Source organism: Xenia sp. Carnegie-2017, unplaced genomic scaffold (assembly GCF_021976095.1).
Source record: "Xenia sp. Carnegie-2017 unplaced genomic scaffold, XeniaSp_v1 HiC_scaffold_21, whole genome shotgun sequence".
Taxonomy (NCBI): domain Eukaryota; kingdom Metazoa; phylum Cnidaria; class Anthozoa; order Malacalcyonacea; family Xeniidae; genus Xenia; species Xenia sp. Carnegie-2017.
The window spans coordinates 6,331,153-6,354,032 of NW_025813484.1; the positions used below are offsets into that span (position 1 = coordinate 6,331,153).

At 36.0% G+C, this 22,880-nt stretch overlaps 1 protein-coding gene and 1 long non-coding RNA gene across 4 annotated transcripts; one reads left to right on the top strand and one right to left on the bottom strand.

Moving 5' to 3' along the window:
* Window positions 1-620: 620 nt before the first annotated feature.
* On the bottom strand, window positions 621-1,322 carry LOC124444832. The gene is made up of 2 exons (XR_006948040.1): window positions 1,236-1,322; window positions 621-893 (listed from the first exon to the last, which is right to left on the bottom strand). It is a non-coding gene; the product is annotated as an uncharacterized LOC124444832 (long non-coding RNA).
* LOC124444823 (zinc metalloproteinase-disintegrin-like 8) lies at window positions 1,158-20,119 on the top strand. Of its 3 annotated transcripts, none has more exons than XM_046995475.1 (30): window positions 1,158-1,328; window positions 2,682-2,846; window positions 3,029-3,174; window positions 3,445-3,518; window positions 4,625-4,691; window positions 5,936-6,024; window positions 7,346-7,409; window positions 8,202-8,265; window positions 8,447-8,511; window positions 9,688-9,753; window positions 9,846-9,908; window positions 10,009-10,184; window positions 10,294-10,375; window positions 10,466-10,547; window positions 11,319-11,376; window positions 12,681-12,780; window positions 13,043-13,114; window positions 13,485-13,583; window positions 13,663-13,743; window positions 13,991-14,041; window positions 14,154-14,226; window positions 14,722-14,827; window positions 14,901-15,002; window positions 15,103-15,178; window positions 16,310-16,390; window positions 17,441-17,564; window positions 17,785-17,928; window positions 18,420-18,452; window positions 18,523-18,652; window positions 19,808-20,119. In XM_046995475.1, exons 2-30 carry the CDS (start codon window positions 2,807-2,809, stop codon window positions 19,887-19,889), a joined length of 2,490 nt encoding a protein of 829 aa, XP_046851431.1. In that variant the 5' UTR covers window positions 1,158-1,328; window positions 2,682-2,806; the 3' UTR covers window positions 19,890-20,119. The 3 variants fall into 3 exon arrangements, with proteins under 3 accessions (XP_046851431.1, XP_046851432.1, XP_046851433.1); XM_046995476.1 differs by lacking the exon at window positions 1,158-1,328 and adding an exon at window positions 1,435-1,557; XM_046995477.1 differs by lacking the exon at window positions 1,158-1,328 and adding an exon at window positions 1,435-1,520.
* The last annotated feature ends 2,761 nt before the right edge of the window (window positions 20,120-22,880 follow it).

Genomic DNA, 22,880 nt, shown 5'->3' on the forward strand with positions numbered 1-22,880 from the left:
TCTTTATCTGAAGTAAAGAGCTTCTATAGAAGATAAAGAGCTTCTTATATACTTCAACTTGGAATTCTTGTATCCAAGTACCCCGTTAAAATTTAATATCATTCTGTCGCTCTTCTCTCCAGCCTACAGTCCTTTTTGACGATGGCGTCTCGAGCTCTTCCATTCCAACGCCCACACGACTGTATAGGCGACAAAAGTGGGGTAATGCACTCAATTGAAAATTATTTGCGTGGGACAGATCTTATTACGCATGTGATTACCCGTAATGGCAGCTACTCAATTGCATTTTCAGACCAATAGGAACGCCGAGCTGTCTAAGCGCAGCCACTAAATGAATATGCAACACCGGGTTGTATGAATCGTCCCGCTGTTTATTCCTTATATTAAATTGAATTCTGCCCACATTTTCGATCGGTAAGACAATCTTTTCTGGTACATCAAGTGTTGATGTAATATGTGGTCATCTTCCTACGCAACTTGAAATATTTTATCAAACTGCGTTTTTTTATTACAGCTTAATTTGGAGTAGAATCAGGAATTTTCCATCTTTGGAATACGAGTGTTTTGCAGCAGTGAGTCTGGTCCTCAGATCATTTGATGATGTAATCAAGTACAATGTCATATTTCAATAATTTAATTTTTTGCATGTCTGGTCAGCTATCAACATACAAATCAATTTTGCATGACTTGAAATTTCATTCCCTTTCTTTGTAAGCAAAGTACACTAAAATGAATTATTGTTTTCGTTCGAAAAGCTTTGAAAGGACTATGCTCCGTGAAACGCTACGTTGTCGCTGGAAACGCTCTTTCATTGTAGCGAAGCAAGCTCGTTTCTTCTCTACAACACAAATACTTTTGCGCTCAACATATCTTGCGGTCTTCTTCCTACGCAACTAAAAATGAAAATGGAAACACTGGTAAACAATGAACTGAGTTAAATTTTCTCAGGCCTGTTAATAGTGTTTCAAACGTCGAACTTTACAAGCACCGAACGCAATAAAGACAAAAGAAAATGAGAAACTTCCTCATCATTTATTGTTTAAATGCGTTCGGCTCATGTAAAGTTCCAAGTTCCGGCCTCAAATAATAAATAACGATTTAGTAAATAATTTGGATTGTTGGAGTATATGATCGGGCTCGCTTCGCTGTTTTTGTAGAAAGCAAACAAAGAAAATTTTGCATAAAGGCAAAACTTTCAAGCAGCCTACGAAACTTGCTGATGAAATGATATTTACTTCAGTAAAAGACAATTCTTCGCGATACAAAGTATCCCAATGTACGAAGAACTGGACTGAGGCCTCTTCTCCTACAAGCATGGTAGTCACAAGGTTAGCTTTTGATTATTTTTTTCTCGATTTTTTTAACCGTTGTACGTCATTCGGTCGTTGATTTGATATTCTGACAGCGCATGCAAGGGCTTGTTGCCTGCATTGGCCGACATGCAAATCGATGGCGTATTGCGCTTACACAAAAATCGCTGCTGACGAGTTTCTTTACTTTGCAAGCTGGGTTTTGAAAGCGTAAGATCTACTCGAAGTTCATATAACATATTGATAGGTTTGTGTAATACTACACATTGTTATTGCGCATTTAATAAAAACGACAAGTTGTTTCAAAATAAACATGTTTCAACATCTCATGATGCCATCTTCAGTGTAAAAAGGAATATTATGTATGTGATGAATATATATAAGAGTAATATGATACTGTGATACAATTTATACACTTATGAATAGATTATTATATTACAATGAAATAGTGGTTAGAATTAATGATGAAAATATTTACAGTGGTAGTATGGACTGCTGGTACGGACTATCTACACTGCTAATGGTGGTATACCAACTCGATTGTGCTGGATGTAATTCCCGATGCATTGGCGAAACTTCTCGTCACTTACCCACCAGAATCAGGGAACACACCACAACTGACAAAAACTCACATGTCTTTCGACACCTTTTAAAATCACCTTCATGCAAAACTAACTATCCACCATTTTGCTTTAAAATCATCGACACTGCAGATACTACATTCGCACTCAAAATCAAAGGAGCACTTCACATGAACAAAACTAGCCCTAATCTCAACGTTCAAGTTTTTCGTTTTAACACTATATTCAACCTGTAAAGATTTTCATCATTAATTCTAACCACTATTTCATTGTAATATAATAATCTATTCACAAGTGTATAAATTGTATCACAATATCATATTTCTCTTATAATACTGAAGATGGCATCATGACATGTTGAAACATGTTTATTTTGAAAAAACTTGTCGTTTTTATTAAATGCGCAATAACAATAGTGCTTTTACGCGGTTACTATACATTGTGTTTGTTCGAAGGCCAAACGAGTTATACATAGCTACTGGGTAATATTCTTTGTTTATTTGTTCGCGATTTTTTTATGATTTTTATACATTTCAAACCGCATACAGTTGACATTTCATTTCTTATTCCTTTGCCATCATTTTTGTTGCATTCCACGTTTGATAAACGGAAGAGAATTTATGGTACTAAGCCGGAAGAGGGTGGACTTGTTGACTAATATAATGGTGTATTATCTTATGTCCACCTTCCACCTCGCCAAAATAATTATCATTAATTATTTATGCATTAAGAAATTAAATATGTCTGCATACAATAGTAAATAAATATTAAATAGTTGTTGATTTTTTAGACAAAGATGACGGTTGGTTATATAAGCTGTTATGAGCGTAAGCTGCCAATCATTTCAGCGGTTTAATGGCACATTATCAGCTAGAATCGCTTTGAATTGATTTGTATCAAGTTCAAGTCGTCAAAATGAAAAGGACCCTGTGCTTCATGAGCGTGTATTCTGCTTGTAAGTATCGAAACAATGAGCGCGGCGAGTTTGTTTTGTCAAACGCATGATTGATCGAGATTTTTGTATCAAATGATGGTCAAATTTTAAACCGATCTAACTTTTCCTAACGAGTACTTCGTGATATTCTGGAGGAAGTAAACTTTCACAATCAATAATCGGTGCTTCTTGCATAAAAACAGGTATCTTGTCGTCGCTGGCCGAAAGGTATTTTCAACAAGAAGATGAGAAATTCTTGAGCGGGATAAAACATTACGAATTTGTTGAGCCGAAGCTAAGCAAACCATGGAGAGAAGTTGTGGACAACCAAATTGAATACGGTGACAGTGTAAGCAAGCTTAAGCAACAAGTTTTTCAGTCAAAAATGTCGGTCGTTTGGTCAAATTTAGTCCTGTAAAAACAACATGCGGGAAGACCTTTTGCCCATTAAAGTTTTCGTTCAAAAAACTTTTACATGGCCTCCATGCATCTAGCATGAAAAATGAGCATGACTAAGGAATGAAAAAGGTTTCTTTGTCTATTTAATAATTTCTATTGATAATCCCGACTTTTGGCTTTTATGCTTCTCGTGTGCAAAAATATTGTTTGTGTTTTGCAGGAAAGCAGCTTAAAAAGACGTCTTTCGTTCGTTCTTCGCGGACAAAGCGTTAGCATTCTTCTCACTTTAAACAGGTGATCAGTATTTTTGTTTATCAGAAGGCTTTTTTAACAAATCCATTTGATTGCGTTAACGCGGCTGTAATCAAACAGATATATAACTAAAAATTTTATTGTGACTAGTAATTATCTTTCAAATCAGAGTCAACATTTGCTCAAAAAAGCAAACAAGCTTTGGTAAGATTTGTTTGCTTTCAAAAACTCAAGCTGTTATTATTTGAGAAACACTTTTTTTACATTTCAAATTATGTTAAACAAGATGCCGTCGACCACTCCTGTTTGACGTAAAAAGGTCGTTGGCCTCGCTGTTGAGCAATTCGTAATTCGTAATCAAACTATCCAAACAAATCAAAAATATTCTCCAAATTGCCAGCGATTGAAAAAAAGTTGTTTGGTATATTTCATATATATTCATATATATTCATAATAGTACTGGAATACTTGGTTGTTGGTCGTGTATTGCCGTTTTTCATCGTTAATGTTTAGGAATTGATTAATCTTGTTCTCCAGATTTAAATCTATTGTTGCCTAGTGATGGGACTTATAGCTATGTTTGTGAAGTAGAGGATATTGATGCATTTTTTCTATACTATTATAATGTTTGTGAACACAGACGTATAATGAATGTTTTCGCAAACTGATAACAAAATGCCTTTTTTACTGGAGAAAACGACCTCACACCCCCACCCCCCCCAATTACCTGCACGCCGTATTTATGAATGTCGGTTTTAGAAAAAATAAGAAGAGTCTTTTTTTTCGATATTTTTACTCTTCTTGTTTACAATATATCCAAATTTTCGACCTTTTCAATCCATTATTTTCAGGGGGTGGGAGTAGGGGGGTAGAGTGGCGGCAGTCAATGGCGAATAGCGCATTTGTCAAAGTATCAGTAAGTCTATATTAGTTTCTCAACTTTTCAATTTAAAATTGTTTTATTTTATAACAATTAGTCGCCATTAGTCATGAATTTCAAGATCAAGCCGTTGCTAGTTTATTTTTATTTTCCGCTGATACATCACTAGCTGGGGCAGCATGTATGTCATGGCATGACCGTACGAGTAAAATTTTTTTGCAAGTAAAGTTTTTTCAGTTCACGTTCGTGACTCACTCTTTCTTTTTAGCGGTCTACTTTCACCGAACTTCTTTGAAAGGCATGTCACCAAACAAGGTCACAAATATGTTAAAGAGGTAAATAATAAAATAAACACAATAAAACGCGTGCGCTGATTGGTCTAGAGCTGTGCATGCATCAGCTTGCGCAAAACAGATTAGAGCTAAACAATCAAAGAGAATATGCGAAACAATCATGAATGAACACATTTTAGAGGAAGATCACAACGTTTGTTTTGAATTTGTCTTTTTTGCATTTTTGTTATGTTAAGATGTCTTTCGTGCTTGTACTGGTTTATGTGCGAACCAAGTGCAACCCTTGACCTTCGATCTCAGGCTTGTAGTGATCTGCTCTCGAGTTCTCTCAAACGTCTCCTTGGCTTGCATAAGCCTGTGCAAACACTGGAAACATCTTTTATTTCTTAATTGAAGTACAATGCGATTCAATAAAATGCGACGCGATGCGATATGCTGCGATGTGATAAGACACGACGCGATCCGACACGACGCGGCACGATCCAACGTAATCTGATGCGATGCAATGCAATGCAACGCAAGGCGACGCCATGCGATGCGATGCGATGCGATATCTATTGAACTCTCACTAAAGAGGTTTTTCAGAAGTACCTTTACATACTTGAAGATATTGATCGTCTAGTTATTGTAGTCTTGAGAACTATTGGTGTTCGTCGGTTTCAACAACCTTGCGGCTTCAGTCACCAACATTTCTTCTCAGAACTACACTATGCTTTGCGATCAACATCAGCAAACATGCAATGTCAAATTTTTCCTACAAATTTGATTAATGATTGGGACCGTGATTACGCTTCTATACGAGGTTACGTGAATTATATTTATCGCATTTGGAAAGATGAGGCTTATATAGCTGACAAATGACATGAGAGATAAAATGAGGTAATAACCTACGAGATTGATGAAAAATGATGGCCAGAATTGCAGTTTTCACTTCTGAGAGTGACCTTTGAAAATGAACTTGATTTGGGACTCGAGTAATTAATAAATTTCGCTTCCAAATGAAGTCTTTAACGTATCAATGTAAATATTCTTTAATAAACAGTGCAAGCTTTGAATTGTTCGTGATTATGTATACGGTTATCATAAATGCTACTCTGAGAAAAATTTTTTATCAGCCTCGTGCTTGCTTTCTTAATCTTTATATTGGTATAGAAAGCACGCCATTCGATAGTTAAAAGCCCGATCTTTCGGAATACAAAAAATTGCTCACGTAGTTCCGTACTGTATCGTGTTAAAATTGGATTGAATTTATAATATTATTTTTTTTGTATATGATTTCATTTCAGGCCGATCGAGATTGTCATTTTCACGGTCACATCGAGGGAGAAAGTGAAATGGTCACAGCTTCTTTATCCACTTGCAAAGAATCAATCGAGTAATTATGATCTTGACGATTTTTAGATATTTCATCAAATCTACAGGGCGAACTAAAGAAAATTTTTTCTCGTGCGCGGAATGTTATTTTAGTACATGATATATACCTCATCTTCCGAGAACATTACAAGTATTTTTGTCATGGCAATCCTCTGTTGTGATAAAACGCAACTCTTTAGACAACGATTCAGTTTTCAGAAAAGGTGAAAAACTAGACAGTTTTTCATCGTAACTATTACTCTAGATGTGCAAGCAACGTCGCGGCCGCCATGTTGGATGATTTGGACAAGGATTTTCCTGAGGTATTTACAAAGCAAATGTCATCCAACATGGTGACAATGAAGATGGTTGCAAACCAACTTCTGGGAAAGATGTGATTCAGATGTAGGTGTTGAGTGGAAATGCTTAGTCATGATCATGTGTATTATTACCATCTTAAATATTGTCGTTTTTTTCGGAGAATTTTGTTCTCACATCTTTAGCCCGTATACACCTACATCCATTTGACGACCTTGTGCTTATTCGTCTGGCTTTTCTTCCCTTTCGCTCTGTAGATTTGAGTTCGTAAAATTGAAATGAGTTATTTGGGAAAAAAATAAAAAATTCTTGATGTATAATCGTGTTTCGATTTAACATAAAGTCATCTTCTGTATGATATATGTGTTAGGTAAAGATATATGATATCTATGAATTACTATTTAGTAAAACGACGAGGTGTTTGTCAAATGCGTCTTAACACATACCATATAAAGTTAACTTAGCCTAACCAATGACCTAGAACCCAATCTACTAGATATCTCACTTCGCCAAAGTTCTATAATTAGGAGTGAGGCAAGGCGCCATCTTGAAAGGTGGAAAAACTGACGATATTTACGACTGATATCTGTATTTGCTGAATAGATTTTGAGTAGCAGAGTGATAGGGTAGGTTTTATTCTTGAATATTTTATAGGATGGGTTTTTTAAACTTTGTTTTAACTTATTTTTCATTTTGAGTTTTGCTTTTTACCACCTTTCAAGATGGCGTCCTTGCCTCACCTTGACATGATAGTTACACATATAGATGATTTGGTTCTAAATCATTGAGCGCAACACATTTTTCACAATTCATCCTTTTACTAATTAGTAATTCATAACTCTGATATGTCCTAATATAACACTGTAAATGCTTTACTTCGTTCATACCGAAGATGACTTAATGTTAAGTCGAAACATGTTTATGTTGGACAAATTTGTCCCTTTTTCTCAAATGCCTTATTACACTTGTGCTATTAAGGTCAAATTTAAATTGCGGTGGTTTTAAATTTTCTGTTCAAATTTCAGGGGTTCCTTCACATTGGGAGAGACGTCGTACGTTATTCAACCTATAAAGAGCAAAGACGGCAAGGTGTATATAACAACACACGATCTTAGTTTTCATTCTTCTCTGTCTGTGACGCTTGAAAAACTTCGCATAAATGCACTCAGTAAAAAAGCAAACGAGGTTTCATGATTATTATTACCTGTGCAGTTGTAACTTCACCGTTTCTTCGTAAAGTGATGAACTGAATGTTTTGAGGCCATGAGTATCTTTTCATGTTCAGTAGATGTAAATCGTCCAGATAAGTGCAGTCCAGTGCTGAGAAGGAGTGTTGGTGTCGACATTTAGAATTTTCAATATCCTTAGAAATACTGAACAGTTTTTGTCGTGACTACTCTACACCCACTAAATATATAGTTGCTCTTTCTTGCTGAAAACGAAGTATTGAAACGGGCATGCACAGCATCGTTGAAAAGAAACTTGTTTGTATTTCTAAGATGATAAAATGACCATCAACCAATCACATGGCTATGAATTTCAGGTCATGTGACTAACGGTTTGAAGGATTTCTGAGCGAAAAATAAAAATAAAGAATAATAGAATTGAAAAATAAAGAATAGATAAAAATGGTGAGCAACGGCTGATCTTAATTTTTAAAAACATGCATCTTCCTGATGACTTGTTTTCTTTCTTTGAGAATTGTCAGATTTCAAAAATGCACGAATATCTTTGATCCATTTATAAAGATCAAAATTTTGTATTGATTTAGTATAAATCTTGGATTGTAATTACAAAACGCCTTTTGTTCACTGGAAAACTAAAGCATCTTGTTTACGCAGTTCATCTTTATACAGGCTAATTTCTGTTTGCATTTTCTAGATATTCCACGTTGTCTTTGATCAAAAATATGGGAAAGCATTGAAAGAAAGTTGCGGTACATGCGGTACATGATATACGTTAATTTATTCTTGTGTCCACTCATCATTTTATGTATATACCTGAAATATATAAGATCTTCTACTCAATCTCAATCTATGTAAACTCAATTCAAAGTATGTAAACAGGAACTATGAAGACCATCTGCCTTATCTTTATATATCAACGAAAATAATATTCCCTTTTAGGGTACCAAGAAATGGCCGATTCTATAGAAATTAGTTATGGAAATCTGTCGCAATTTAAACAGAGAGTAAGTGGATCTGTATAATGACGCCATCAAACATCTTCTTGTGTCAAGGAAATTGTTGACTTTTAGGCTTCTAAAGTTTCAATTTTATTGACAAGTGCTACTCGTAATTTTTATGTATTCTTACCAAAATATGACTTTTGACAAAAGAGTTTTAACGAAAAACATAATCGCTATATGTTTTGATGGTTAAAATGAAGTTAAACATACACTTCACGTGTTCCATTCCCGATAGTTTTATAGATACACACATAAATAAATTATTCGATTCGCATTCTTTTTGGATGAGGACAGTGCCGTCCCCATTTTTTTCAGACTGGGGGGGTGGTACAATGGAAAGGTGTGAGATAACAACGGGGGGAAGGGGTTCGGGCATGCCCTCTTAATAATGTCAGGTTCTCTAAAAGGTTATTTCTCGCCTGTAGGTTTTACGGTCATCTAAAAGCCACAGGTTTTTTGAAAGGCAGTTTTTGCTTAGATGTGTCACAAGTATCTATACAGGGTGTACAAAAATACTGAACAGTTAGGAAAACGTCACTAAAGTGATCAGCGCGCAAAAAACGTTTAAAGGAAATAGTTGGACATTCTATGGTTTATCTGACTGTAAATTTGTAACAAATAATAAACATTTTTGAAAACAAATTGTGTTACCGAGAAGCGCTTTTGGAATAGCTTGCGCACGTGAATGACACCGCTAAAAAGAAATTGCAACATTAGCAGGTTTAAATTATGGCACATGTTGCTCAAGCTACAAAGTTTTAAGCAATTCGGCATATGCGCCTACATACGCTGTTTTGAATTTTTCGTTTCTAGATGCCTTTTTTTCTCATCCTCGTCAATTATTCACAAATGTGAGCTTAAATTGATCCACGAATGGTTTTTGCATATGTTACGCGCTAATCACTTTAGCGACGTTTTTCTAACTGTTAAGTTTTTTATGCACCCTGTATTATTGACATCAATCTTCGAGCTTTACTGTTTATTATATTGGTTATGCTATGTGTCTGTTTATAGAACCTCCCCACATTTGTCTTTAATTAAATTTAACTACTTTTAAAGTTAGTCCTCGAAATAACTAGGGGAAGGGGGGTGAAACGTGCCCCTCAGTTTTCTGCCTGGTCACGCCCTAACGAGAGGGTGTTGCCATGGTATCTCCGTGACCGCGATTCCATTTTTTAGGCTCGAAGAAGCGTTATTCAGAAACCAAAGTACATTGAGATAGTCGTTGTAAATGATAAAGTTGAGGTAAAGAGAATAGCCCTTTTTAAGCTGTCTTTGTTTGCTCAACATTACGGAAGCCATTTTATTGTTATATTATTTTATGCTCGTTTTTACAGTACCAAACGTACGGATCAGAGGTTGCAACTCGTGCGATCGGTGCAATGAACTATGTCGACCTGGTCGGTACCAAGATATTTCAAATGAAAGCATTGTTATGCCATGCTTGAGAAAACCGTCCACTCGTCCACACAATTGATTTTCCTTTCTTCATTAATACAGACATATAAAGTTCAGAACATACGTGTTGTCCTGGTCTTCATTGAAACATGGACGAACACTGAACCATTCGCCGTTCCTTCAACTCAGAACCAGTATCTCGATGCGTTCAACGTATACAAACGGGATGTGCTTGACCGCAATAAAACAACATCCGCGGATCATGTTACCCTGATCACGTGAGAAGTCGTCCCAAGCACGTGAATTACGTTCTTATTGAATCGTGATCACGTGATATTTTTCTTCTTTTTTTATCTGCCCACGTTAACACGTGTTAACATGTTGTAGACGAAGGATTTTCGCAAATAGCCCAGACGGTTTGGCCGGTGTAAGAACGATATGTCATACAACATCGACGTCTTTAGTAACCGTGAGTTAATTGACAGTGAAATTAGATCGGGGGTGTGTGTGTGTGATATATCACGTCGGCTGTATCATATTTTTTTTAATCCTATTTTAGGACCGATCTGACGTAAGTATATACGGCTCACTTCTAGCTCACGAATTAGGCCACAGTCTTGGCTTTTCACACATTTCTAGTGGTAAGTCATTTACTTGTTGTTTAAGCAAATATCATTAGACAACAAACACATTTTCATCAAATTTCCAGCTGAAAACTGCGAAAAGTTGATTGTGAAGTCCCTCAAATGAACCATCGTGGTGTTCATTGTCGCTAGAAGCAATAATCAAATTTCACAAGTTTCTTATTCTCCTCCAAAAATAAATTTTCCTGGGGCCTGTTGCATGAAGCCTGGATAGCGTTATCTCCAGTGGATAGCAAATTTTTCTGAACGCTTATACAATCTCTTATTAGAAAAAATATGCGATTTGAACTGTGCAATCACTGACATAAAATACTATTTCAAAGATTACAAAATTTCTTTACCGCAAGAAAAATATAAACACCTTTTTTACAAGTTTGGAAATTTTTGTTATCCAATGGATAACGCTATCAAGGCTTCGTGCACTCGGCCCTTGATTTTTAACCTGCTCTAGGACAGCAGGCAAGGGGGGAGGGGTTTTGACACAACCTGCTGTAGGATGGCGAGTGATGAGGAGAGGTGCAGACAAAACCTGTTGTAGGATGGCTGGTGCTGAGGAGGGGTGTAGACACAACCTACTTATGATGTCTGGTGAGGAGAAGGGGTGCGGACCCTAATTGCTTAAGGAGGAGGAGGGGTGCGGAAACTACCTGCTTAAGGATGGGTGTTGAGTGGGGGGAGGGGTACGGATAAAATAGGATGGTGTCATCGTTAGTGGAAAGTTGAAATTGAGTTAAATTAAAATTGTCTCAATGCTTCGTTAAATTTTAGGTTGCAACTGTAAACAAGTATATGCTAGGGGCGAATGCATGATGAATGCTATTGTTGGGTAGGTAAACTTTTTGACTGCTTTGAAAAAGTGACGTCTTGCCCTTGTGTTTATTACTTAACTGACAACGTTTAAATGCAATCTATTTGTTTTACATAATGAGACCAAAATAATTCCCATTTTTAACTGACAAAAAAGTTGTTTTTGTTTCCCGCCAACACTTGGAAATTAAAAAAGTCAAGATTTTGCATGTACCACGTGTACATGATCTATGGAATTGAAGAAATGCTATTGGCTAGCTTAATCACGTGATAAAATGTGATTGGCTAACAAAATAAACAAGCAATGGCTGATCAGTTTTATTGAGATTGTGTTATCGAAGACGATGAACAAATCAACGCTTGAAAGCCGTGTTTTTTCTTTTCTTTTTGCTCAAATACGTTAACTGCTTTAACTAGGTCATTTTGATGTTTTTACTTGCCCATTTAGATAAATATTCAAATAATTTTGCCGTTCGTTTGTACTTTGAAAACAAGAAATTTCGTTACGTCATTTACGTGCGTCTGTCCTCTTATAGATTATAGCTCTCGACCAATGAAATTGCTCATATTCTTGACATTTAGCGTTCATACTTAACACGACTTCCGTTAATCACTCGGCTTTTGCCAAGAACAAAAAATTTTCCTATTATATCACGCTTTATCCTGCTTTTGAAATAAGAAGGACAACAAATTATCCTATTATATCACGTTTTATCCTGCTTTTGAATTAAGAAGAACAACAAATTATCCTATTATATCATGTTTTATCCTGCTTTTGAATTAAGAAGAACAACAAATTATCCTATTATATCATGTTTTATCCTGCTTTTGAATTAAGAAAACAACAAATTATCCTATTATATCATGTTTTATCCTGCTTTTGAATTAAGAAGAACAACAAATTATCCTATTATATCATGTTTTATCCTGCTTTTGAATTAAGAATAGATTTTCAACACCATAAAATTCTGAATGTGCTGAGTTTCATCGACCATAATTCATGAGAATATAAATGAGTTAGTTAAGTTGCGAAAACACCATAGAAAGGAAGATCGTAATCTTCGTCGTTTTTGTAACAAACAGTAGCGTAGCCAGTCCGATCTTTTTACTTCCACAGCTTTGCAAATATTTTTGTGTACACTGGCCGTGAGAACAATAGATTTCGAAAGAAACGAAAATTTGTCATCTTTCATATTTTACATAACGGGGGAAAATCTGCTGGCTGGCTTCACTACTGCTAACAGATCATACAAGTACAATACATCCATCATTGATAGCTACATAAATCCATCACCGACACTCTATATCCATCATTATCTATAGCTATAGCCCCCTGAAGTGGTCAGATTGTACGTTAGCTAAATGGAAAGCAGTTCAGCTGACCGTCAACTATGGCTTTTGCTTGCTCAACACTCCGAGAAGGGTATGGTTCCCATCTTGGATACACTCAGTGACGTAGCCAGCCCTCAAATTTTGGTCGTTCTATGCAAATTTTAGATCATTAACATTATTCATTTCTTTAGAAAGCTGTTGTTTTTTACAGTGAGTGAACAGACAGAAATTAACATGGCACGACCGAATTTGCCGGCTGTCTGCACTCCATCATTACTGTGCTTAAATTCTTTTCATGTCTTTATGTTTTATATCTTTATGTTTTATACATATTTTTTTTCTACAATAAACAGCCGTACGTGCCGGTTAAATGTCAAAATGGGTTTATAGACGACGGAGAAGAATGTGACTGTGGAGATGAACAAGTAAATTGCAAAACTACACTGTTTGAATTAACCGTGGATTCCTTGCCAGCATGCTACCGTTGTGTGATTCTTTTTATTGCCAGTATACAGACAAAATGACCATATTTATGTTGATTAAGGCATAAAGTTATAGGCACGAATTTGAATGGACGTCAGCAAATCAACTGCATGATTTAGCTTTAAATGTTGTTGATCCCCCCCCCATCCATTCCTCGTCCCCCTTTACCCTCCCCTTCTCCCTCTGCTTGTCATCTCCCGACAAAGTTTGTGATCCCCCAGTTGCCCCTCATCACCCCCCTTTATCTTCCCCTGCTCTTTCTGTTTGTGTACGCACGACTTTGTATGATTTAAAATGCTGTTTGTTGTTTAGACTTGTAAATTATTGGGAAATCATTGCTGTAACTTTACAACCTGTAAATTTTATCCTGGAAACGACTGCGACGTTGGTACATGTTGTAATAACTGTACGGTTAGTAAATTAATCATCGAAATCATCAGCGTCAATAAAATATTTAAAGAATATTCACATTTTTTTCTTATACATACAGTTCAAGCCGAGCGGATCAATATGTCGCACGGCAACCAGTCCATGTGATCTAAGTGAATATTGTAATGGGGAGAGCGCTGAGGTAAGCTGTAAACTTTTTGTTCCATTGTATTGTGATTAGTGATTGGTTATCTTGATGTCTTTGGAATGAAGACAAAATACTACCTTGTTTGTGAAAAAAGTTGTTCGCCAAAAATGTTGATAGTTAGAAGCATTATTATCTTAACTTATCGCAGCAACATGCAATTTTGCATGTTCATTATGACATCTAAAATGTCTGTATATCCTTTCTGTGCAAGGTAGATTGTTTTGTGTTTATTTTACTGTAGTGTGCACAAGATACTTATGTTAATGATGGTCAATCGTGTCGTGTGGCAACGGTAAGTCGTCTTTCGTCGGTTTATTGTTTGTTTCGAGATTGTGTGAAAAATTTTATAAAATTCAAATTACCATAATCATTCTAATTATTATAATTAAATTCCATTTATTCAGGGCGATAGTTACTGCTACCATGGATCTTGTCATACACTTAATAAACAGTGCCATATCCTCTGGGGGGATGAAGGTAAGTGTTACAAACAGAACTGTTTTATATAAATATGGCATGATGCAGTGAATTCTGAATTGAATTTGTTCTTAAACGGTTCCATGCGATTCGCTGATTTAAGTCACGTGGTCACTATGGGCTGTACCGTAAATGCTTGCTTTAGCGCTGCTCCCACTTAAGCGCCGCCCTCTGTTAAACGCCGCACTCAGAATCCGGAAAAGTTATTTAGCGCCGCACCTGAGTAACTTTAGTGCGGCGCTCGAAAGAAATATGGAGTTATTAAACTTTGAAGTTGACGACAACCTTGTTCTGCGTCTATGTGACATTTTCATCAAGTTTTATATAATATTGTTTAATGAAAATAGATCTTGTCTTCTCGTTTTCTTGGGGCATTAAAAATATTTAGTAAGCGGCGCGTTCAAAATCGGAAAAATTAAATAAGCGCCGCGATGCTAAAGCGAGAATTTTCAGTATTCAGGGCAATTTAAAGAAAAGAATTGTTTTATGATTTAGGCACTCAAAATTCTCCATTTTGTCATCAAAAAATAAATGTTCTTGGTGTAGCACATGGCTTCTGCAAACTTCTTGCTGGTAACAGCTACAAGAAATGTTCGCACCTGTAAGTAACTTCTGTTACGCACGTGCCAAATTTTTATGTTTATTCTGCTTATTGTCGTATCATTTTTTCTCAGTGATTCGTTGTGCGGGAAACTTCAATGCACCAATGTGAAGAGTGCAAGGACTGCAGCTGGAGTTTTACCTATAGATGCCAAAATTGGCTCGGTGCGTTGCAGGTAAATTTGTATTTTTTTATTGATTCGTCCTCTTTTTTCCTCTTTCCTCAAGTCATTATGGTAAACGGATGTTAGTTATTTTGAAAATGAAAATATTTAGGAGTGCCTATCTAAAACAGGATAACATCGCGTTGGGTGGAATGGTCCTCGATGGAACCAAATGTGCAGAAAATAGGGTTTGTCGGAATGTTTTAAAAGTTGAAAATCGCAATTGAACCCTTAGAGGTTTCATTTCTTTTGAAATCTTACTGCTGACGTTTTTTTGTACGATTCTTACTACTGGATGCAGTTTGTGGACAAAAAATTGCCCCTTTAGAAAATTATCATTAATAATACGGGTTCTTTGTTTGTAAAATTTGGAGAAATGTGTAGAAACGAAAAGATGTTTAAAGAATAAATTTAAAAAAAGGCGATGTGAACGATCGTCAATAAGAAGAATGAATGTTGAAGAATAGCAGGAATAATGACGTCGTTGTGCTTGCAGGCCATACATTAAAATGAGAATTTTTACAGGGATACATTATAAACTCCTAAATTTCTTCCCAAAAGAATTTCAGTTTCCTTTCTCAATGCAACAACTGCTTGCAACCAACGACGTTGGTTACTCATTTCATTCATTTTTTGGTACTTGTAAAAGTTCATCGTCTTTTGCTAGTTGTCATTTTTGAGTCGAACCATTTATCTCTGCTCGTCAGTTTTCGAAAAGATTTAAATCTGGTGATTCGGTCGGCTGAACGATTTATCTCTGCTCGTCAGTTTTTGAAAAGATTTATATGCACATGACAAACATGTGACTTGGACGAGATTTGAACTCGCACCTTCGGGATACCAGTCCGCCGCTCTAGTATCCCAGGATTAATATATTATATATATTCTCTGATGATGGCTTTGGAATAAAGTCGAAACACGGTGCCATCCAGTAAACTGCTCTAGTGGCGAGAATCTCTCGTCCATACGCAGTATAAAAAGAGATTTGACTCGTCTCCAATCCCTGTGGGCTTGGTAGCTCAACAGGTAGAGCGGCAGACTAGTACCGAAAGATGTGAGTTTAAATCCAGTCTAAGTCACGTGTTTTTCATGTGCATATCAAACCGTGTTAGAATTAATATATTATAATTATTCTCTGATGATGGCTTTGGAAGAATGTAGTTATCTATTGATGTCTATAAGGAACCACGTGCTTTTTATGAACGAGTGGGGTGCAACTTTTTTGTCCACATCCAGTAGCTGATCAACTATTTCTCTTTCAATTGAAACCTGGTATTTTTGCGTGCACCAACCATGTTGCTTTTTAATTACATACGCAGGTGTGTATAGACAACAAATGTAAGAGTACAAGCGAAGTATTTCAAAAACCTGCATGTCCCAATGATTGTTCGGGTAATGGAGTAAGTACATCTTAACAACAATACTCTTTCTCAATATTTATTCGTCACACTGTAATTTTTTTATAGGATGCACAGCTTGCTTTCACGTTACACGATTCATATTATTTCTCTCCTAGTTCTCTTTTATTAGTTCTGTCTTAGTTCTCTCTTAGCTCTCTTATTGACATCTCTTAGTTCTCTCTTGTTAGTTCTGTCTTAGTTCTCTCTTAGCTCTCTTATTGACATCTCTTACTTCTCTCTTGTTTGTTCTCTTATTCTCTCTTGTCTCTCTCTCTTATTCTTCTCTTATTGCTCTCTTATTTCTCTCTCTTGTTCTCTCTTCTTCTTCTCTTTACTTCTCTCTTTAGTTCTGTCTCTCTCTCTCTTTCTCTCTTTCTCTTCTGTTATCTGTCTCTCTCTTCTTCTCTCTTCTTCTTTCTCTCTCGATTCTTCTCTCTTCTTTCTCTTTTCTGACATCTCTTCTTCTTGTTCTCTCTTCTCTTATTGATCTCTTACTTCTCTCTGACATCTCTTACTTCTTCTCTTAGTTCTGTCTTAGTTCTCTCTTAGCTCTCTTATTGACATCTCTTACTTCTCTCTTGTTAGTTCTGTCTTAGTTCTCTCTTAGCTCTCTTATTGACATCTCTTACTTCTCTCTAATTAGTTCTGTCTTAGTTCTCTCTTAGCTCTCTTATTGACATCTCTTAGTTCTCTCTTATTAGTTCTGTCTTAGTTCTCTCTAAGCTCTCTTATTGACATCTCTTAGTTCTCTCTAATTAGTTCTGTCTTAGTTCTCTCTTAGCCCTCTTATTGACATCTCTTACTTCTCTCTTGTTAGTTCTATAATTGTGAGCTCTCTTATTTAATCCTGCTATGAAATTTTCTCTCTGTTCATTCACTGCAAAAAAATATATTACTGAAGAAAATAATAATGATAATGCTCGTGAATTTTCAAAGCAGTACTAAAACTTGCAGCATGCGGGCTGGCTTTGCTACTGTTCATATGACGCGTCTAGTGTTAAATTTGACGTTGCATTTAACCAAATTTTGAACATTTTTTGATCCGACTAGATATGTAACAATAATGGTCACTGTCATTGTAACGCTGGTTATGGTTGTCCAAACTGTACGGAGAAATGCAAAGTGCCAAATATCGGTGGAAGTATCGACAGTGGAAATGAGTGTCACTGTAAAGGTTGGTGATTGTGTAATGTAATCAATCCAGTGCTGTAGAACTAAATCCATCAGGGGAGGGGCTCTCTTGAGGTTTTTGTCAATAGTGCCTTTTTAAAATTACCAATTTTCAAAGGTAGAAGAGGAGCTCTTTCCCCAAGCGCCCCCCTCTTCTACAGCACTGCTTCAATCTGATTTTGTTACAAACTTTTTCATTTTTTGCAAACTTCTTCAAATGCTAGAGCCGACAACCACAGTTACAACAATTATCACCACTACACCGAAAATTGTGACCACCACACCGGAAATCCTGACTACCACACCGCAAATTTCAAATGGATATAACACGAGCATGAACATCACTTCCGCTCCAACCGAGGTTAAAGGTATTGGCATGCTACTAAAGCACATACCTCACTCTGTATATGATCTTGATTTATTGATTGTTTTTGTCTATCCTACATATGAATACCGACGCCGTTTCTAATTGGTGATTTACGTGTGTGTTTAATACAGACGTCTATCTTGATGAAAAATATTTTCCTCCGTAACAAATACAGGAGGAGGGGCGTCCCCATAACTTTCAATAGCCAAAACTTGAGGCCCTATAAAAATTCTCAATATTCAAAAATTGTAAATAAGTATTATTTCTAAATACAGCAAAACGAGTTATAAAATGGACAAACCAGAATTTTCGTCCCGCTCTTAATCACCCGTAGCAAACGCTCTCATAGTCGGCAATCGCTGTTTAGCCTCTCATCTTTGACATGAATGATTTTCCTACCATACTGCTGCTGTTGCACAACTGGTCTAACCTGTCTAAGGTTGCGCTTCTGGCATAATGGCTGGATCATTTCAACATAGTTTTTTTTTTTAGGTGAGGACGGAAAAGGCGGCAAATTCACCGACAGTAAGTTCGAATATTTTCTGTGTCGTTTCTACGATTCAAAAGCATCATGTTTCGTTAATCTGCATTTAAGGCACCACGAATACTGTTGCGCTTGGTTCTGGAGTCTTTGTTTTCATCGCAATATGCGTTCTGTGCTTCGTTTTTCGTAAGAAAATCAAGGAGGCAATTGCAAAACGTCGAGCAAAGCAAGAAAAGTCACGGTATATAAATATATCATATTATATGTTCAAAGATTGGTAATCCAGGCATTATGTTGTTTAAAAATAAAAGTTTCTCCGGATTTTAAAAATAATTTTATTGAGCTTTCGACTACTACAAACAACGTTGTATAAGACGACAAATTAACAGACATATCGACAAACCGATCATATTCTCACAACTAAAGAAAAAGGATAAAAAAACTACAAACAACACCAAAACTACAACATTACACTCTAATATTATTAACACCAATCATATTCACACTACACCAAAACCCATGGCAACGCATTCCACCCCATCCAATCACATTAATCCACCCGCTAATCCAATTAGACGCTCTAAGCTTCTACAAGCTGAAAGCAAGTGTAAATAGATAATTTCCTCATTCTGCTGAAGGCTTGAAGCAACGAGTTGAAAGCTCAACAAAATTATTTATAAAATCCGGAGAATCTTTTATTTTATACAATATCCTATTATCAATGATAGTTATGATAATTGCATTTGTACGTAGTCAATTGCAAATAAAAATAAATTTACAGGGTGTATAAAAAAAAGAAGACCTTTGAAATTGACGTACTAGCTATATAGTATAATGTCTATCACTATGCTAAAGAGTTTGCATAAAGTATTGCGATCTTCTTGCATTTATTACATGTCTTTCGTACAATTTTTTAATACTTTTGCTTGACGTCAATCGACAAATCAAGTCGTGAAATATTAGATATTTCGAGAGCTGTTTTAGGACTCTTTCGAAACTAACTTGCAGTGTAAAGAAGCAAGAAAAAAAGACTTTTTATTTCATCGTATGCATAATTGCATTTGCCTCAAAGAGCTTAAATAACTTAAGAAGGTTTTTTACTGGTACCAACTTAATATTACGAATTACTTTTTCCTTTCTCATGCGATTCTCGTTTTGTTTTCAACTTTAGACACAACAAAAATTCACAATGGGACGATTTACTTTTTCCTTTCTCATGCGATTCTCGTTTTGTTTTCAACTTTAGACACAACAAAAATTCACAATGGGACGATTTACTTTTTCCTTTCTCATGCGATTCTCGTTTTGTTTTCAACTTTAGACACGACAAAAATTCACAATGGGACGATTTACTTTTTCCTTTCTCATGCGATTCTCGTTTTGTTTTCAACTTTAGACACAACAAAAATTCACAATGGGAAACTAGAGTAACTTTTAATGGTGATGCTGTGACTTTTAGTGAGATACGACGGGTTTGATTTTAGCATGGTTTGTATATACGCATGCTTTTAATTTATAAATAATGAACGTTAATTATGAATAATTTTTGTTCCGTCTTACTATTTTTGAGAAGTCGTTTGAGCAAACGAGAAATTTGATTTAAAATTAGAATTGTAAAAATGGTTGAAATAATATTTGTTCATTTATTGTTTACTTGGAAAATATACGATAGCGTTTTTATTTCAATAAATATTTGTACCAACTTTTACGCGTCGTTTCGAGTGGCGAGATGAAGCATTCGAATGCGCAAAGCCTCTCATTTGCGCAGATAAAATTTAGTTCCTACAACATGATGAAAAAATCCAGCTGTATTAAAAACAAAATTAAGAAAATACAACAGAACAATATGCATGTTTTGCTTTTTATTAAAATATTCTTTCTGCCTTCTCTTTCATACAAGTAAAGACATATTGGTGGACATAAAGGTAGATATATAAAGATAGACATAAAGGTACACCCATGTCTCGCGTGTTGAGCCTGTTTCACACGAAGTGAAATACAAAAAACTATAACAAAAAATGAAACAAAGGCAATCAACGAAGCATGTGAAATAGTCAATTATACTAGCGCAAGCATTAGGACAAGTGTAAGGCCAAGTTTAAACGACGAACTTTACATGAACCGAACGCATTTAAAACAAAAGATAATGAGGAAATTCATCTCATTTCCTTTTGTTATTATTGTGTTCGGTGCTTGTAAAGTTTGACGTTTGAAACTGGCCAAATACATGATTTGAAAAAAACAGAAAATAAAAATCCCAATTTCTTTGTCTTTGTAAGCCCCTAAGGCAAAAGAAATAAAAGTCTTATCGTTCAGGTTTATGATCAGACACGTGTGAACGAAGCACAAGGTAAGGTCTAAATATTTAACACCAAAGCCTATAAAAGTACCGCTGAATTCAGAGTTGGGAATTAACGGAACAGAAGTAAATGCAATGGCTGAGAGTGTGAGAAATGGAAGTACACAGGAAGAAGAGATAGCAATGATTGGCGCTTTGAAATTACTCGAAAACTGATGATAACTTGGGCGATGAACCGGTCGAGAGCAAGCTGAAATATTTACCGATATTTATGAGACCGCATGTAGGACGACTATTATGTCAAGTTTGGAAGTGATTCTCAACGAAACTCCACTTTACACTGCAAGCTATGAATGCAGAGTTACAATGACGTCCACCAAGAAAACTATTTGTCAGTGGGTAAACTTCACCATATTTAAGCATATAAAAGGCATGCTGTTTATGTTGAATCGACCAGTTCTGTAAAACACCGTCATGACTTTATAAAGTGTTCTCAAAGAACAGTTAATTTGCTCCACAGTATTTAGAGAAGACTATGAATATATTTGAACATCGAGAAGCCATGGCCGAGTACTGGGGATAAGGACTACCGTAAAATATGCTGTCAAAAAGAAGAAATGTAATCGTTTGTGTACTTCACCATTTCTACCCAAATATTCACGGCATTGCTATGCCAAAATGGTTAATGTCTATCCGATGAATGGCTTTGTAAGAAAGTCGAAAATTTACAGTTTCTATCCACGTCCTGTTTTAAGTGATATGTTGTATTCTCAACAAGTATTGTACAGCTGCTGAAACAAATCTGTACCGGCTAACCTTGGTGAAATATTGTACAGATACCAAAATTATGCAGACATACTTTCTTTGACGTCTCACGAGAGGATAGACCCATGGTTAGAAACTGTATTAATGTATTGCTGTCGTGTAAACAGACAAACACTAAATGATGATGTCCTACAACAAAATGCTTTTCGATTTATCTCTAGAGTTGTTGTGAAAATGTCAATGGTTTAAAAGTCAATGCTACAAATGTGTGGTTGTTTTCTTGATTGTCCCTTCACGAAAAAAATATTTTTTAAATCATACTTCAAGCATCTATTACCGTAAATGGACTAAATTTTCTATCTGTTTCCAACGCACTCACTGATCGACAGCAGCCGCTAAAAGAAATCTGCATGGCTTAGCCGTAAGAAAACGTGCTGCTTTTGAAACACTTGTCTCTTTCATTTTCTAAAGAAGACATAAGTAACTATAGATGTTTTACTAATGTATTATTAAACTAACATTAATATAAATGTATATATTTGTACAACTCTTTCACTCTATATACGTACACTCCTTCTTCGTGTAATTTTTACGAATGTGATTTTTGGTTTGTTGCTTTATCTTTAGCTGGAAGTGTTCTGCTATAATTTTGATTCGAGTCCTTCAATGGTCTATTTTTTTTTGCATTAAATCCTTCAAGGTAGGAATGGCACTTTAAAATGACCAGGTGTCTTCAACGAACTCTCTGGTCTAGTGGATAGGCACAACCTTTCGAGGTTGTCTGGAATAAGATGTAACTATGCTAAGGATGAATAAGAAATAGGAAAATAAGGAAATAGTGCTGGTTAATAGAACAAAAATGGGATTTCTATTACTAAACTTTTCGAGAATGGAATGCGACACTTAGTATAAATTCAGAAAAATTCGCTCTCCGATGAGAAGGAGAGCGAAGAAAAAAAAAAGATAGAATCCCATGCAAAAAACCACTCTTAAAAAAACTAAGTCTTTTGCTCAAATTTTTTTATGACTCCCTGTGATCAGGGAGTTATTTTTTTAAATTTTGAAAAGTCAGGAAACCCAAGAGCAAACAGAACGCCCTAATCATCCCTTTCTTACTTCCAGGCACTCGTTCCTCAGTTCGACTTTCTGTCTTCCACATCCGCCGCGTACACCTGCCAAGTGTGTTGGCAGAGGGGCGAACCAAGGATCTTGTGCACCGGAGGTCATTGATGTCGAACTAAACGCCCAACATCGGACAGTTGAGCTAACCGCTCATCATCGAAAGCTCTATGTTTTTTGGAGTATTTTCTAAATTTTTTCAATGTGAAGCGAAAGAAAAGTAGAAGGTATTGAACCTTAGATGGTCTTGAACCCGAGAAAGTGAGAGCACTGCACCGTCATCTTT

Excerpts from the sequence above, each read along its gene's own strand:
- LOC124444823 (XM_046995475.1), top strand. The coding sequence starts at position 2,807 with ATGAAAAGGACCCTGTGCTTCATGAGCGTGTATTCTGCTT. Across the intron at positions 9,909-10,008 it reads CAATGAACTATGTCGACCTG|ACATATAAAGTTCAGAACAT; the intron begins GTCGGTACCAAG and ends TCATTAATACAG. Across the intron at positions 13,115-13,484 it reads GTGACTGTGGAGATGAACAA|ACTTGTAAATTATTGGGAAA; the intron begins GTAAATTGCAAA and ends TTTGTTGTTTAG.